The sequence below is a fragment of the Cynocephalus volans genome, chromosome 8, assembly GCF_027409185.1.
Source record: "Cynocephalus volans isolate mCynVol1 chromosome 8, mCynVol1.pri, whole genome shotgun sequence".
Classification (NCBI taxonomy): Eukaryota; Metazoa; Chordata; class Mammalia; order Dermoptera; family Cynocephalidae; genus Cynocephalus; species Cynocephalus volans.
The window spans coordinates 89,053,472-89,070,249 of record NC_084467.1 but is presented as its reverse complement, the minus strand read 5'-3'; the positions used below and the strand labels follow the sequence as shown (position 1 = coordinate 89,070,249).

Here is a 16,778-nt window from a genome sequence, read left to right as displayed (position 1 = left end):
TTTTCACAGAGAAACCTTATTACATGTATCAGGAAGATTCATGACTCTGGATACTTGGAGTTACATGGTTCTTTGTACACTGACCTGTGAATTTGACTGCTATGAACAGCATAGCTTCTATGAGAGAATACCTTTTTAGACAGTTTTCAAATGGACTTTGGGAATAAAGCCCATTGCTAAATAAACTGGAGGCTGTGACCTATGAAGAACATGATGAACCTTCCCTTTAGAACTCAAAAGTCACCATTATAAATATTGGTTATAGTTTTTAGGACCTCAGTATATAAAAACCAAGAAATAGTGAGTTTCTCTAGGAAAGCAGTGTTGAAGGACCCTGAATACACCAACTTCTCTGTCTCCTTCCTGTCTGCCTCCTTCTCCTCACCTCTTGCAGCAGCCTCTGAAACTGACCTGAGAATCCTTAGGCTACAGGAAGCAGAGGATGACCAATCCCTGCTCCAAACCCATTTCCTCATTTTCAAATGAACCACAACCAAGGCTTAGAAAAGTTAAGTGACTTCCTGAAGTTCACACACCTATTTCAGGCACACAGTTAATTTGTGGAAGAGGACTAGATGTGATTTGCAGGGTCTAGTGCTTTCCAGCTCTATTATAAATTCTTTCAAGCACTGTTTAAGGTGAATAATTTTTACGTAACAATTTTAGTGTGTTAGATTTTACCAAACATTAAGTCTTTGAAAATAAATGTCCTTTGCAGAATGCCTAGGTAATATTAGCATATCACTTCACAGTTTGAATAATTAACTTCTTATATGTTATTTGATTTTTACAACCCTAGGGATAGGAAGAACAGTGTTTTATTACTATTCCTATTTTAGAGATAAAGACTTAGAATAATGTCACACAGCTAACAAGTTGCAGAGCCAGAATTCAAAACTAGATTTTCTCAGCATAAGATTTGGAATTGGACTCACTTAAGTGAACTGGTGCAGCCAGCCTTGGTCAGGGAGGCAAGCTTCTCTATTGTAGTGATGGTAAAATAGGGTGGGCCACTCAGGGGAAAGGAGGAGGTTTGGGAAAAGGCCCTCATCATTGAACTATATAGTGAGGGAACAGATAAAATCTTGCTAAATTAAGGAATTATAGGTTTGTAGCAATGGCTGGATAGAGTATGCAATTTGTGATTTTTACTGTTATGGTATGATGGAAAGGAACATTCCCTCAGACATAGGTTTGAGTTATTTCCTTTACATTACTAATTAGTATGTGGCCTTAGATAAATCAGTTCATCTTTCTAAGCCTTGGTAATGAGAGTAATATTAAGCTTGTTAAACCTACACTGACTACTCAGAAATCTTTTTTTTTTTCCCCCTTCTGGGTTCTTTGTATTTCAGTATTTTTTTAAAGGCTACATAGCTAAATTATGAATTGGTTATGAATATGTGCTTATACTGAATGCAGAAATACTAGAAGCTTACTACTGAAAGGAGTATCTGAAAGACACCAGCTACTGTGAACCAAAGAGAACTTTTATTACTTGTTTTGTGACAGATTAGATCCCAAACCCATCTCAAATCTCGTTCTGACTTTTTATTTTGGTTGTAAAAGGATTAAATTCTCTCATCTATGAAATGCCTTCAGCTAATTGTTCCCTCATTAATTACTGTTTTTATTTTTTCTAGTTGTATAAGTTTGGAGAGACAGTTTCTATTGTCTTTTGGACAGACACTTGGAGACCAGAAAGCTTCTTTGACAAAGTAAAGAAGAACAGACAGAATGGCATGCACACGTTATGCTTATTAGGTAAGGGTTTTGCAGTTTCCTTAAAGTCACAGTATGGACTTATATTGTTCTCATTTTGATTTTGTGTTAAGGCGAAAACTGTTCAATGAGTAACTAGATAGAGTTAAGAAAGGACACAGTCTGGCTGTTCTACGCATGCCACACTCTTTCCCATTTCTCCGTGAGATATGGATCTTCCGCTCCAAATACCACATGGCTATTCTGGTGTACATGCCATAGTTCATGCTGCTCCCCCTTATGCACTAATAGATCCTCTCCAGCCTTCCATGGTTTACCCATTTGTCCATCAAGGCCCTCTTCTTGTTGATTTACTGCAATTCAACAGACTTGTATTGAGCTTTTATTCTTACCAAGCACCATTTTGCATCTTCCTGTGGATGTTCTTTCAATACTGAGTTCTGATGCTGTCAGAATCACAGAATGATAGATCTGCAACTGTGGAGTTCATTTTATTGAAGTCTATTATACAGCTAAGCTGAGGTTGAGGCCCAGAGGATACTGAGTCATTTTCCCAATGTCACCTAGCTAATTGGTGGCAGAACTGGTAGATATAACATAGCCTGTTTTTCAAAGCTCTTCTTGCTGTACCATCCTGCCCAAACCCTATTTCTTCTTTTACCGGTAAGGGGATTGCAACCCTCGGCATGGTGCGATCTGCACCACGCTCAGCCAGTGAGCACACCGGCTATCCATATATAGGATCCGAACCCTTGGCCTCGGCGCTCCCAGCGCTGCACTCTCCCAAGTGAGCCACGGGGCCAGCCCCCAAATCCTATTTCTTATTTAATGTGGAAAGAGCTGGGATTGATATCTTTGTATGACAATATAATGGTACTGAGCTTCAAAAGGGCATTGGCCCTTCTTTTCAGTAGAAACATTGAAACTGTTCTGATTCACATTCTCTACTCAGTCTCTATTCTAATAGCATATGTGTGGAAAGAAATATTGGTATCAAAGCTTTAATCTGTGACTCATGAACAGAGCACAGCTAACTGACATCTTTGATAACTTTGAAATGATACTTTTACTTGGAATCAGATGACAAAATCCCAGTGTTCCTACTAATGAGCTAGAAAATATTGTGAACATTCCTTAATCTTTGCTCTCATATTTATTGAATAGGAATAATTCCTCCTGCTTCATGGAGTTGTTTAGAGCAGTATTTCTCAAACTGTTTGTGGTGAAGGATAAGTAGTTTTGTTTTTTTTTAATATGTTCATTTTTTAAAAATTTTTAGTCTTTTGTGTCAGTGTCAAATTATATAAATGTTTGTAAATACTTATTCTCACTCCTGTAGTTACTTCATAATTTATTGGTAACAAAAAGCTCACATACTGGCATTGGTTTTCAGATCATACTTTGAATTGTACTGTTCTAGTGGTACTGTGTGTAGAGTCAACCAAGAGAATGTATACCACAAAGCACAGGATCGAGGCAGAAGATGAACCCATGATTTTGGCCTCTGTGTTAAGCACAGATATTCAGAACATTTGGAACGATTTCTATTTGCCAGAAACCTTTAAGTTATTTTCATAATATAGGCAGTTTTCTGTTATCCAATAATGTATTATTTTGGGCATCCCAATTAGTTTAAAACCCAATTAGTATGTCTTAGTAGAAAAGATTATAGCTCAGTTTTGTTTGGCCTTTCTTACAGGGTAGAAATTGGAAATTAATTTACAGAGCATGGATCAGCAAACTAGTGCCCATGGATCAAATCTGACTTGCTGCTTATTTTGTAAAAAAGGTTTTATTGGAACACAGCCACACACATTCATTTATATATTGTCTGTAGCTAGTTTGGTGCTACAATTGCAGTGATACATAGTTGTAACAAAGACCTTATGACCCTCAAAACCTAAAATATTTACTATCTATCCCTTTACAGAAATTTGCTGTTCCTGATCGAAAGCAAAATTTTATCTAATCTCATGTGTTGCCTTCTGTATCCTCTCAGTGACTCTTTCCCTATATTATTTTCTTCTTAGTCTTACTACCCATCTGAATTAATAAACATGAGTGATTTCTTCCCTGCTTCATAAGAGTAGGGACTTTGTCTTGTTTATCGCTCTCTTCCTAATGTCTATAAGTCTGGCACAGTGTAGCTGTTCAATAAATATTTGGAGAAGTTAATTGGTAGACTTTTTTTAGTTTATTGTCTCAGACTTGGTCTTATTACCAATTGGCACAGAAAATCTTTAATTCTTGCTAGCTCATTCAATTCCAGCAAGAATACATTCCTTTCATTCTGTTCATATTGATACCTAATTAGTTCTACATCTGGATCAGGCCATAAATGTTTCTATAACATTTTCTTTTTTGGCTTATGCCTGTATCTCACAATTAACTGATATGTTTTCTTATTTTTGTTTATTACCTGTGTGATTTAGTGTTTCACTAATAATTAATTAATTAGCTTTATAGTTTTGTCCTTGATTTTCCATGTGAAAAGAGATTGGTCTCATTTTTTTTGTAGTTTTTGCTAACAACACCATAAGGCACTTGTTAATTGGTGTGGACTGTGCCATCAGATATATCCATCTTGTTATCCCAAATTTAGATACAGTTAAAGACAGCAGTGGGTAGAAGATCAAAGTAGAATGATGTAGGAAGGACAGCTGTTGAAAGGACTTTTATTAAAGGAAGAAGTAGAAGTATATGTAATGAGGGACAAAAAACGGGGATTCATTGGAGCTCTGATACTAAAGTGTATGTGTGTGTTTTACAACAGGACTGAGTGGTTTTAAGACAGAACAGGGAGAAAAGAGTCTAAGAGGCAGTCTACCATAACCTCTCCATATATCCATTAAAAATGGGGGGAAGGAGAACAGGCAGCATTTATATTTTGGAAATCTTTGGAAAGGTAGGTAGAAAATCATTTTATAGGTATTTTATTGAGTGCTTATTCAATGCCCAATGTGAGTTTAGGTTCTTTTGGAATACTAAGGAAGTATTAGACATGAGACCTGCCCTTAGAGTTTTGAAATCTAGTTTGGTACTAACAAGTTATGCACATGAAAGTTTAAAGAACAATTAAGTACTATTGTATAGAGAAGCAGGAAGCACAAACCAGAACTTTGGCTCTGGAGTTCTCTTTCTAAAAGCTGCCTCTTTTCTTAGCTTTCCTGAAAAAAGACAGACAAGGTTAAACAATATGCCTTTCTTTCTCCATTAACAAAAGCAGGAACAGGGTGTGAAGTATAGGATGTCATGATTCCAAATGCTCAAACCATAGATCTCATCACTTAATCATCTGCCATTCTCATCACTTAAGTTAGTATGTATTTACTGAATGCTTGCTATGGGCCAAGCCCAGTAGGGATTGATGAGACTAAACTGTGGTAGGAAATCACAGAGAATTTAAAATTTACAAAAGAAACAAGACCAATACATATGATGTAATTAGAGGTTAATAAATGATAGCATTGATTGTATAGATATTTCCAAGGACAAAGAGCATTTGAAAGAAAGTGAACAAAAATTGTATGAAAGAATTGGGACTTATGTCGCTTAAAGGATAGTTTAAGATGGGCTGGTAGGTAGGTGGTAGGAGAGCCAAGTGAGTAAATATATTCATTAGACATTTATGGAGTATCTATTGTGTACTTCACATTATGCTAGGTCCTGGTACTAAGATGAATAGGAGAAGCTAACCTTCTAGTAAGCGGAAGTAGAGAGGAAAAATTATGGCCTGTGTGAAGACAAGGAAAAGTAGTAAGACTGGTCTGGCTTAAGATTAATTCACTAATGCAATCTTATGTTCGATTAAAAGGCATTTTTTACCTGTGAAAATTCTCCCAATTCTCTTCATTTTTAAAATCAGATTCTGTAGAGTATATCATTAAAAAATTTTTTTTAATTGAAAACATGAAAAATTTTGCTGCCATAAATAATATTTCAGAAGCTCAAGGTGAATGAATAAATGTTCTGAATTTTAATAAATCTTATAAACATCATATAAAGGAAATCTAAACATTGGCTTATACCATTAATTGTACTGGAAGCCACATTTTCAATAACATATATTTATTTTTTCCCATATGTGCCAGACAAGTAGAAATATTAAATAATTAGTGATATTTCAAACCTGAAAAATACTTTCAACTTTGGTTCCAGGAACATTTATAAATACATGTATGAGATTAATCTCTCCTAAAATTTCCAAGCAAATTCTTTAATATCCTTTATAAGGAAAACTTTTATAATCACTTAGGAAAAAGCTGCAGACGTCTCTCAAACCCTCCTCAGTTGCACTATATTTATTTTTTCAAAAACAAACTTTGGCTGAACCATTTGTTTTTGGCATGTAAAACAGGAAGCAGCTGTTGCTCTTGCTGTTATGTACTGAGTTCCTGTGAGGATGTGGAGTGATTCTGCTTTTTTGCTTTTTACCAAATAGTTCAGCCAAGCATCAGTAATTAAAAAGTGTAAAAAATCAAATATTTGTGATGCTTGGACTGTAAATCTTCTTGAGAACAGAAATTATGTCTGGTCAGGTCCTTGTGGTATGTCTGTACCTGGCATAGTGTCTGACACAGAGTTAGTGCTCTAATGCCCTGTAAAAAAATATGAATACTTGGTATTAAAGTGTTTATTCATAATGATGGTGTTTCTTACCATTCAAGAGAAAGCAAAAGTCTCTTTTTCAAAATGTGATAAGAATCTTCTTTCTGTTTGTTACATCCATAGAAGCTTACGTTCTGGTTCCTGAAAAATGGGTAAGAATAGGAACATAACAAGACTTTTCAGTTAAGTCTATGCAGTTACCAGCCAGTAGAAATGAAAACAAAGATTTTGATTAACTGTTAGGTAGTGTATATGCCAATATTTATCTAATTATTTCCTTTGTCTTCTTTTGCAACAGGAAATAGATCCCTGCAGGATGGTCTCAGGGCCAAGCTCCTGTTTGTTTTATAACTAGTGGCTTTGTATAACCACAAGCTTCCATTCTTCTCTATATTTCTCTATATTTCTATTAGAAAGCGGCTAGATATAAATGTGAGGAAAGACTGTCATGAACTGTCAAATGAGCATTTTAGAGACTTGAGAAGAATGTTTCTCCCTCATTTAGGTGACTTTTAACTGAAGTTTACATATAGGGTTTTGTATAAAGCACTTAATTAAAAGAACAATTTTTTTATCTCCTACAGACATCAAAGTAAAGGAGCAGTCTTTGGAAAATCTGATCAAGTAAGTAAGTTCTTATTCTGAGAGTGCTTACATCTGTTTTAATTCCTTGAACAAGTCAATAAATTCTACTTAAATGACATGAGTTCTAAAGATTGTTGAAAATCAGCTTTCATTAACAGCTAAACATTAAACACTTTTATTCTTATGAAATGATAAGTAGTGTGATAGAGTGGAAATAGTAGTAGATTTCATAGATTCAATACTGAGAACAGTGATTGGCATCTAATAGGCACTCAGTAAATGTTTGTGAAATGAATTCATGCATAGGGAGCCAGAAGACATGGGTTTCAGTCCTGAGACTGTCTCTAGTTATATACTCTTGGGCTGGTCACTCCCATCTCTGAGCCTTACTTTCCTCATATGTATAATGATAGTAATAATCATTTTTTGCTTAGAGAGGCAATGTCCAATACAGTAGCCACTACCCACATGTGAGTAAAGAGCACTTGAAATGTCGCTAATGAGACTGAGGAACTAAATTTTTCATTTAATTAATTTAAAACTGATACTCAATTTAGTTATTGGAAAACTTTTAAGTATGTTCAGAACAATGTCAATCTATAAATCTACTTTTGCAATCATAAATTTTATGAAATCTAAATATAGACTAAGTTATTTCCAATGAAAATTTAACATCCAAATTAAGATGTGCTGTAAGTACATACCAGATTTCAAAGACTTAATATAAAAACAATCTCTTTAGTAATTTTTCTGTGAGTAAATACTAAAATATAATATTTTGGATATATTGGGTAAAATAAAATGTATTTAAATTATTTTTGCCTTTCTAAAATTCACTTTTGTTAATGTAGCTGCTAGGAAATTTAAGATTGTGTTTGTGGCTTGCATTATATTTCTGATGGATAGCACTGACTTAGAGGATTATTTTAAGAGTCAGTAAAATAATCTATTTGAACTGTTTTCTGAGCTGCAAAAACTATATTTTTATTATGATCGTTGCGCAAAACTGGCGGGCTTTTGAGGCATATAGAAGTAAACATATGTCACCATCCAAGATTTTGCTTTAGTTTACTTTTCTTAGAGGAAAAAATGAAAGAAAAATATGTAGTTCAAACATGGTAGTAGAACACTATAGAACCTGATTTAAGCTAGGGAGTAAACGAACTTGCCACTTATTTTGAGTAATTTTTGCCTAAGGCATCACTTTGAATAAAGATAACTTTGATTTATACATATATCTTTAAATTGTTGGACTTTTATTCCTGCCATCATTTCAGTAAGATTAGGGGACAATCAAAGTAGAAAAATAAAAAAAGCTTAAGAAATTAAAACAATCACTGTACCATCTTTAGTGTATAAGTATATGTAAGTGGGTATGATGTGAAAACTTCAAACACTATGCATATAGGCTGTGGCACTTGAGTATACCTGGGGGAGTAATTGCATTAATAACTTATCATGTAACTTCATGGCTAAGAACAATGGCATCTAATTTTATATTTACAGGGGAAGGAAGATCTATGAACCCCCTCGGTATATGAGTGTAAACCAAGCAGCCCGGCAGCTTCTGGAGATTGTTCAGAATCAAAGAATAAAAGGAGAAGAACTAGGTACTCAAGACCCTATAAGGGCTCTCATATTGTTCCTCTACTGCTGCAGTTACATGTGTGTATGATTTAGCATCTGACACACACACATACACACCACCACCACTGGTGCCAGAGTCAGTGTTTTTGCATTGTACTATTTCTTGACATTTTTTTCCAACTTCATCTTAAATCCCGTAGGCTTCAAGTTGTACTGAAAGAAGAACAATGGCGTTCTTTATAGTAAAATTAACACTATTCCAGAAAGTAAGGATTTTTTACAAATTTAATATAAATCTTGTATGATAAATATGTTAATGCATAAATATTTTGATAAAATATTAGCACTAATATTCCATTTTAGCACTAATCAGTGATGAGATCTGTACTGAGAAATGTATTTATTCTATTTTTTCTCATTTTTAACACTGAGACCAGGAATAGTTTTTTTTCAGGCTAAAGGCAAGAAAATTTATCCTTATATTTCTAACATCTACATACAGTGTGTGCTATATAATAAAATGTTTATTGTCAGTAAATCTTTAAAAAGTTTTTAAATGAATCTGTCATTACATAAAGGGTCTTCAAAAAGTTAATGGAAATATTTGTATTATCTTTTAATTCCATTTTTCCACAAACATTTTGAAGTACCCTCATAGTCGGTTATAAGATGCTGACTGCCTTTGAACACCTATCCCCTGATAGAAAAAATACGTAAGAGATTCTTGAGTGACCATTGCTTATTTCATTCTCATAGCAGTCCTTGTTATAACGTTGAAACAAATAGTCTGCAAGGGTGTTCTATGTCCCATAACTTTGTACAGATTTCCCCGCTTGTCATTGTGTAAATCATTTGCCCCATTTTGATCATTGTTCATTCCGGACACCTTTCCCAATTAAACAATAAAATCATTAAAGGGTCAGCCCTTCAGCTATAGCACCAGAGCGAATAATACTGAAGTTTATTAAGGTTGCTTATTTCAAACTTAAAAGCATGAGTAATGCCAAACTGCTCATTGTTTGTTAAGGGTTCTATAGTTTACAAAATATTCTCATATCCATTATCTTGGCCCTCACAACCACTATTTAAGAGAGATAACAATATGCTTTTAAAAATCAGAAAACTAAAGTTTGTCACTTAGCTAATTAAGTGGCCAAGCAGAAACTCAAATCTATGTTATTTATCTCACAATCCCATGATTTTTCCAGTATATCTTGGTCAATGTCAACATAGCTCAAGCAATTTATTAAAAATATAAGTATGTAATAAACATTGTTTACTCAATCTTTTTAAAGACAAATCCTATGCAATTTTAAAGATTATGGATACAGCTAATTGTTATCAAGACCTAAAAACTTTTGAAGCCTTTGGAATTCGAAAGGGTAAGGTTGATAAATGCTTCTTTATATGTCAGATAGTGCAAATGATTTAGAAAAGCCTTGGATGAATCAGCGGATGATTGGTCTACAATGAGTGTCTAAGGTAATTTAAGATATTTTGGGGCTTATTTAAATGTACTTGTGGTCTTGTGGTACTTATGTTAGTTTAAGTGTGATGCATTTGCTGAATTGAATGGCAGGGATTTTTTTTGTTTTTTTGTCTTTCAATAGCAATCACTGAGGAGACACTATGTGTTGGCTTGGCGAGGGTTGGAGCCGAGGACCAGAAAATTGCAGCAGGCACTTTACAGCAAATGTGTACCGTGGACTTGGGAGGACCATTGCATTCCTTGATTATCACAGGAGACAGCATGCATCCACTGGAGATGGAGATGCTGAGTCTATTCTCCATACCAGAAAATATCTCAGAGTCCCAGAGCATTGATAGACTCTGAACATAACATATTTGGTATATGGTACACATATTTGTATAATAAATTAAATAGGTCTTTTGGTTTATCTACTAAGTATAAAACAAGTGACCAAAAAGAAAGAAGTTGACTCAACAATGCTTGGTTTCCTGTGGCAATGAATTTTTTCCCTGATATCATCAGTTGTCGCTGCTATTTTGGCAACTTTTCAGGAGGTACACACATGGAGCAGAACAAACTGGAAAACTTGTGGCTAGACATCCATAGACAGAATCATTTAGAAGCAGTTTTTATTTATGAAGCCAGTTTATACAAGGTATTTATTACAGAGTATAACTTATAGGTAACAGGAATGTTAATCACTTGAATCCTAGTTTTAATGGGTAGGAAATGTCAGCAGCGGCAAGAAAAACATAAAGATTGGTAGCAGTTCACATGTTATTTTTACACTTTTCTACTTTCTTAAAAAGTCAGCTGTCCTGACTCTAACATGAGCTGTCCTGACAGTAGCTGGTATTAGTGCACATAAGCAGAGATGGAAAGACTAAATTTCCACCATGTAATCATACTTCCTTAAAGCTCAGCTGAGTACATGCCACAAAATGACACCTTTTTGAATTGGCTGTCTTGATTAGCTGACATTGTAACTATGTGGCTCATCATCTGTTATATTCTGTTTAATTATAAATGTTCAGCCAGCCATGTACAGTTGGTTTTAAATAGCGTCTTTTATATTCGAACAGACAAATGGAAAACTCACTTAGTACAAAATAAAATTTTTTTAATTTAAATTTGAAGGCAATAATGGATTAGTCAAGATTCATTATATCACTTAATTCAATTAATATATCATTGTAGTTGTCCCTTGAACAAACAACATGGGGGTTAGGGGTGCTTCCGACCCCAGTGCAGTCAAAAATCCACATATAACTTTTGACTCCTCCAAACCTTAACTACTTAACTACTTAAGTACATCGTCTCCTTTTCCCTTGATCACAACCACACTGCACTGCACACCCAGAGCCCTGCATGGGTGGGGGGCATGTTGTTACTTAAGTAATAGTTAATACTTAACTACTAATAGCCTACTGTTAGGTGGGCTATTTAACTTAGGTATGTCATCCATTTATGACATACCTAACCAAAAATTTTCCAATATATTTACTGAAAAAAATCCATGTATAAGTGGACCCACACATTCAAACCCATGTTGTGTGGTTTGCTGTGTGTGTGTGTGTGTGTGTGTGTGTGTGTGCGCGCGCACACGCGCGAATAGTCACACTCTCCTTACCAGTTTTAAATAACACTCCATTTATTATATTTTGTGACCATGAGTTTTATACTTTTGTCAGTTCAGTATAGAAATAGTTTTGTTACACACTAGTTCAGTTAGTCCAATTCTGAGTATTTCCATGGCCTAATCAATTTATCTGACCTCTTTGCTTAGTAAATTTGTTGGAAATTGAACAAAGATTTTTCTTTTTCCTGGAATCATCAATTTGCTAGAGGTTATTTTGACTTATTTTATTTGAGATAAAAACTTTAATATATATGAAGCATTCCATTTTCAATCTGTTAGACACAAAAGGGGAGAAAGCCATGTACGTTTAAGTATCAACTCTATATTATTTTCTTCTGAGATGTTAAACCAAATGTTTAAGAATTATAAAATGAAGGACTTCCAGTTTTGGTATTGATGGAATAGGTTATAATATATAAATCCTTTCAATTATAAATTGGGCAACATATAATAAACTGTCTAAAGGCAGTAGGGAGTCACCAAAATCAGGCTAAGAACTATCCTTATATTGCTTTTCCTCTTGGGGCATTCCCAGACTGACTGGTGAGGGGTGGCTAGAACTTAAGAGAAAGATGCAGACTTGTCTTAGAGGAAGGAACTGGGGGCTGCTATAGGAGCTGAAAATCGAAGTAGGAGATCCTAGAAATTAAGACACCACAGAGGGAGGAGCATTCCAATCTTCATATAATCTCTTAAATCCTTGGCCAACTCCTGAACTGTGCATGGGCAGGGAAGACTTTAAAGAAGGTAAGCAGAGATTGTTACTCTCTATTGAAAAGGAAGACAGAGTTTTGAGTGTGAATTCTGACAAGTTAGAAGGGCTTATAAGCACTTTGAGATTTCCATCAAAATGCCAGAATGGTCATGTATTAGTAAAGGCAATGCACAGGATTAAGAATGTGTGCTAAAACTAAAGACTTAGTGTAAAATCAATCCTCCATAAAAGCAAGGTGATGAATAATTTAAATGCTTGCTAGAACAAAGCTTAACACTTTTCAGAGTATTATAACAAAATTAATCTCTATAACATCAATAATGACCAAAATGCACTAAAAATATTATGAAGCATGCAAAGAAACAGGAAAATATGGCTTAAAAGAAAAAAAAAAAAAGACATTAGAAAGAGATCCTAACATAACCCAGATACTGGAATTAGTAGACAAGGATTTTAGAGCATGTTCAATGATAAGAAAGAACCTTGGTTGTAATGAATGAATAAAGATAGGTCAGAAATAGAAACTTAAAAAAGAAGAGAACCAAATGGTTGGGCTTAACAGCAAGGTGCAGATGATACATGAATAGAAGTTGTTCAATCTGAGAAAGGGAGAAAAAAAGATTGGAGGGAAGAAAAACACAGCCTCAATGCCATGTGGGGCAGTATCAAGCAGTTTAACATATAAGTAACTGGATTCCCAGAAGGAGAAGAGAAAGAAAATAGAGCAGAAAAAAAAATTGAGTAAATAAAGGCCAAAATTTTTCCAAATTTGGTGAAACTGTCAGTACACAGATACAATAAACTTAGTGTGTCCCAAGCAGGATAAATACAGAGCGAAGTACATCTAACCCATCATAGTTGAAAAATAATAAAAACCAAAGATAAGAGAAAATCTGAAAAGCCATCAAGTGTGGTGGTGGTGAATTTAATTTGAGATTAAAATTTAGCTAGGTTTCTTTGTTTTTATTTGCTAAATCCAGCAACCTATTCTGTATGTAATTTAACCTCAATATACATAAAGTTGTAAAATGAGAACTGCATTGTTCTTCAGCAGAAAAAGAAGGAACAATGTTATTTTCAGTCTACTATCCTGAAATCCCAGTTGGCAGTTAACATAGAAATACCTGAAGGGTGCATACACTTGTTCGTTTATTTAGTGGTTTTTAGCTCTTTAATACTACTATTTTTTAATGTTATTTAAAATTACCATACAGTGAAACCTTCCCATAATCTAGATATAGAACACTTTCATCACCTAAAAGAACTCCCTCTGACATTCCTTTCTGTCTATCCCTCTACCTATCCATAACCCCTGGCAACCACTGATCTGTTCTCTTAATAGTTTTGCCTTTTTGCAAATGTCATATATAAATGAGATTCACTTCTTTCAGCATAATGCTTTTGAAATTCATCCAAGTTGTTGCATGTATCAAAAGTTCATTTCTTTTTATTGCTAAGTAGTGTTCTCCTGTATGGATAGACTACAGTTTATTTTTCCATTCACTATTTGAGAGAGATTTAGGTTGTTTTCACCTTTTAGTAATGAGGTATAGCATTGTTAAAACATTCACATACAGGTTTTTGTATGATTGTTAATTTTTATTTGTCTACAGTAGATACCCAGGAGTGGGACTGCTGGGTTACATAAGTGTACCTTTAATTTTATAAAAAACTGCTAAAATGATTTCCAGTTGAGCTGTACCATTTTACATTCCCACTGGCATTGTATGAGAGTTCCCATTGCTCTGTATCTTTGCTAACACTTTATATTGGCAATATTATTTATTGTAGCCATTCTGATAGGTGTACAGTGGTATCTCATCATGGCTTTAATTTGTATTTCCCTAATGCTAATGATGTTGAAAATCTTTTCGTGTGCTTGTTGGCCATTCTTACATCCTATTTGATGAAGAATCTGTTCATGTCTTTTGCTACTTTTAAACTGGATTATTTTCCTATGGTTAAGTTTTGAGTGTTCTTTGTATATTCTGGATACAAGTTATTCATCAGATATGTGATTTTCAGATATTTTCTCCAAGTCTGTAGCTTTTCCTTTCATTTCTTTAACCATATCTTTGGTGGAGCAAAAGTTTTTAATTTTGATGAAATCCAATTTATCAGTTTTTTCTTGCATGGATCATGTTTCTGTTACCATGGCTAAGAACCCATCAGCAAACTCCAGGACACATAGGTTTTCTCCTATGTTTTCATCTAGAAGTTTTACATTTAGATCTGTGATACATTTTGAATTAATTTTTTGTGTGAAATGTGAGTTTTAGCTTGAAGTTTATTTTTTTGGATGTAGATGTCCAATTGCTGCAACATCATTTGTTAAAAAGACTATCCTTTCTCCATTGAATTGCTTCTGCACCATTGTCAAAAATCACTTGTCTGTATTTGTGTGGGTCTATTTCTGGACTCTTCTTGCCATTCTGTTGATCTTTTTGTCTTTCCCTTCAGTGACGCTACACTATCTTGATTACTTTAGCTTTATGGTAAATTTTAAAAACAGGTAGTGTGATTTCTTTAACTTTGTTCTTTTTTCAGAATTGTTCTAGCTATTCTGTTTTCTTTGCCTTTCCGTGTAAATGTTAGAATGAGCCTGTTGATATATACAGAAAAGCTCATGAGATTTTGATTGGAAAAGTTTGATATGGTGTGGATATTTGGGGGGTTATCTTATTGGGGTTTGCTCAGCTTCTTGAATCTGTAGGTTTATGTTACCAAACTTGGGAAGTTTGCAGCCATTATTTCTTTAAACATTTTTTAGCACTGACTACTATAAAGCTATTTCTTGGACTCTGATAATGTAAGTGTTAAGCATTTCTTATTGTTCTACAAATCCTTAAATTTTGTTTATTATTTTTTCCAACCTATTTTCTCTATTGTTCAGAGTGGATAACTTTTGTTGGTCTATTTTCAAGTTTATTGGCTCTTTCCTCTTTCTTCTCCATTCTGCTAAGTTCATTCTGTCAGTTTTAAAAATTTGGTTACTATTAAAAATTTTTATTTCATTCATTTTTATATCTTCTATTTCTTACTTCCTATTTTAATCTTATTTCTTACAAGATTATTTGGATTATTTGTGATTGCTTGTTTGAGCATTTTTATAATAGCTCCTTTGTTAGATAATTCCAACATTGGTGTCATCTCAGACTTAGCATCTGTTGATTGTTTTTTTGCTTGGTGAAATTTCTTGTGGTACTTTGTCAAGCAATTTTGGATTGTAGTTTTGACATTTTGAATATTAAGTTATGAGATTCTGGATCTTATTTAAATTCTGTGGAGAATGTCAATCCTTTTGTTTTATAAAAAAAATTGACCTGGTTAGGTTCAGGATGCAATTACCAGTCTGCCTTTTGTGTGCTATGGTTCCAGTGTCAATTGTTTCTTTTTTCTTTTCTTTTTTTTTTTTATATTGCAACATAATCATAAATATTTATGAGATACACAGTTCAGTATCAATACCTGTGTACAGTGTGTGACAATCAAGTCAGGATAATTATTATATTCACCATTATAGGTGCCTAGTTAAACTGCACATCAGTAGAGCTTATTTTTCTTAACTAGCTATTTTGTGTGCATTAATCCATTTCTTGATATCTCCCTTTCTCTCCCCCATTCCTCCCTATCGTTCTCTCCTTCTGAAAGTTCAACTATTATTGTCATTGTCCTTCCTTCCTTCCCTCCCTCTCTGTCTGATCTGTCTTATCTGTCTTTCTCTTTCTTTCCCTCCCTGCCTTCCCCCGTTCCTGCCACTTATGAGTGGAGGACACGTGGTATTTCTCTATTTCTGCCTGGCTTATTTCACTTAATTTTCTCCAAGCTTATCCATGCTACTATAAATGACAGAATTTCATTCTTTTTTATAGCTGTGTAGTATTCCATTTTGTACGTATACCACATTTTCCTTATCCAGGAGCCTGTCAAAGGACATTTAGGTTGGTTCCAACTTTCGGCTATTGTAAATAAAGCTGCAATAAACATGGGAGTGCAGGTATCCCTTTGATATGATGATATCCATTCCTTTGGGTATATAACTGATGGTGGGATTGCTAGATTGTGTGGCAGTACTATCTGTAGTTATTTGGGAAACCTCCATACTGTTTTCTGTAATGGTTACACTAATTTACAGTCCCACCGATAGCATAGAAGGGTTCCCCTTTATCTGCATCCTTTCCAGCATTTGTTATTTTCTGTCTTTTTGATAATAGCCAATCTAACTGGCACAAGACAATATATCAGTGTAGTTTTGATTTACATGTCCCTGATGAGTAGCGATGTTGAGCATTTTTTCATGTACCTGTTGGCCATTTGTATGTTTTCTTTTGAGAAATGTCTATTCATCTACTTTGCCCATTTTTTGATTTGGTATTTGTTTTTTTTACTATGAAGCTGTTTGAGTACCTTGTATATTCTGGATAATAATTCCTTGTTGGAAGCATAGTTTG

The 16,778-nt window shown here is 34.3% G+C and overlaps 1 protein-coding gene across 3 annotated transcripts in view; it reads left to right on the top strand.

Moving 5' to 3' along the window:
• DPH5 (diphthamide biosynthesis 5) overlaps nt 1-11,051 on the top strand; it is a 31,807-nt gene extending 20,756 nt beyond the window's left edge. For all 3 annotated transcript variants that reach the window (XM_063105327.1, XM_063105326.1, XM_063105325.1), the window contains exons 5-8: nt 1,644-1,764; nt 6,915-6,954; nt 8,422-8,525; nt 10,113-11,051. In XM_063105327.1, the coding sequence (XP_062961397.1) occupies nt 1,644-1,764; nt 6,915-6,954; nt 8,422-8,525; nt 10,113-10,336 (489 nt within the window). In that variant the 3' untranslated portion in view covers nt 10,337-11,051. The remainder of the gene's footprint in view (nt 1-1,643; nt 1,765-6,914; nt 6,955-8,421; nt 8,526-10,112) is intronic.
• Nucleotides 11,052-16,778: the final 5,727 nt, after the last annotated feature.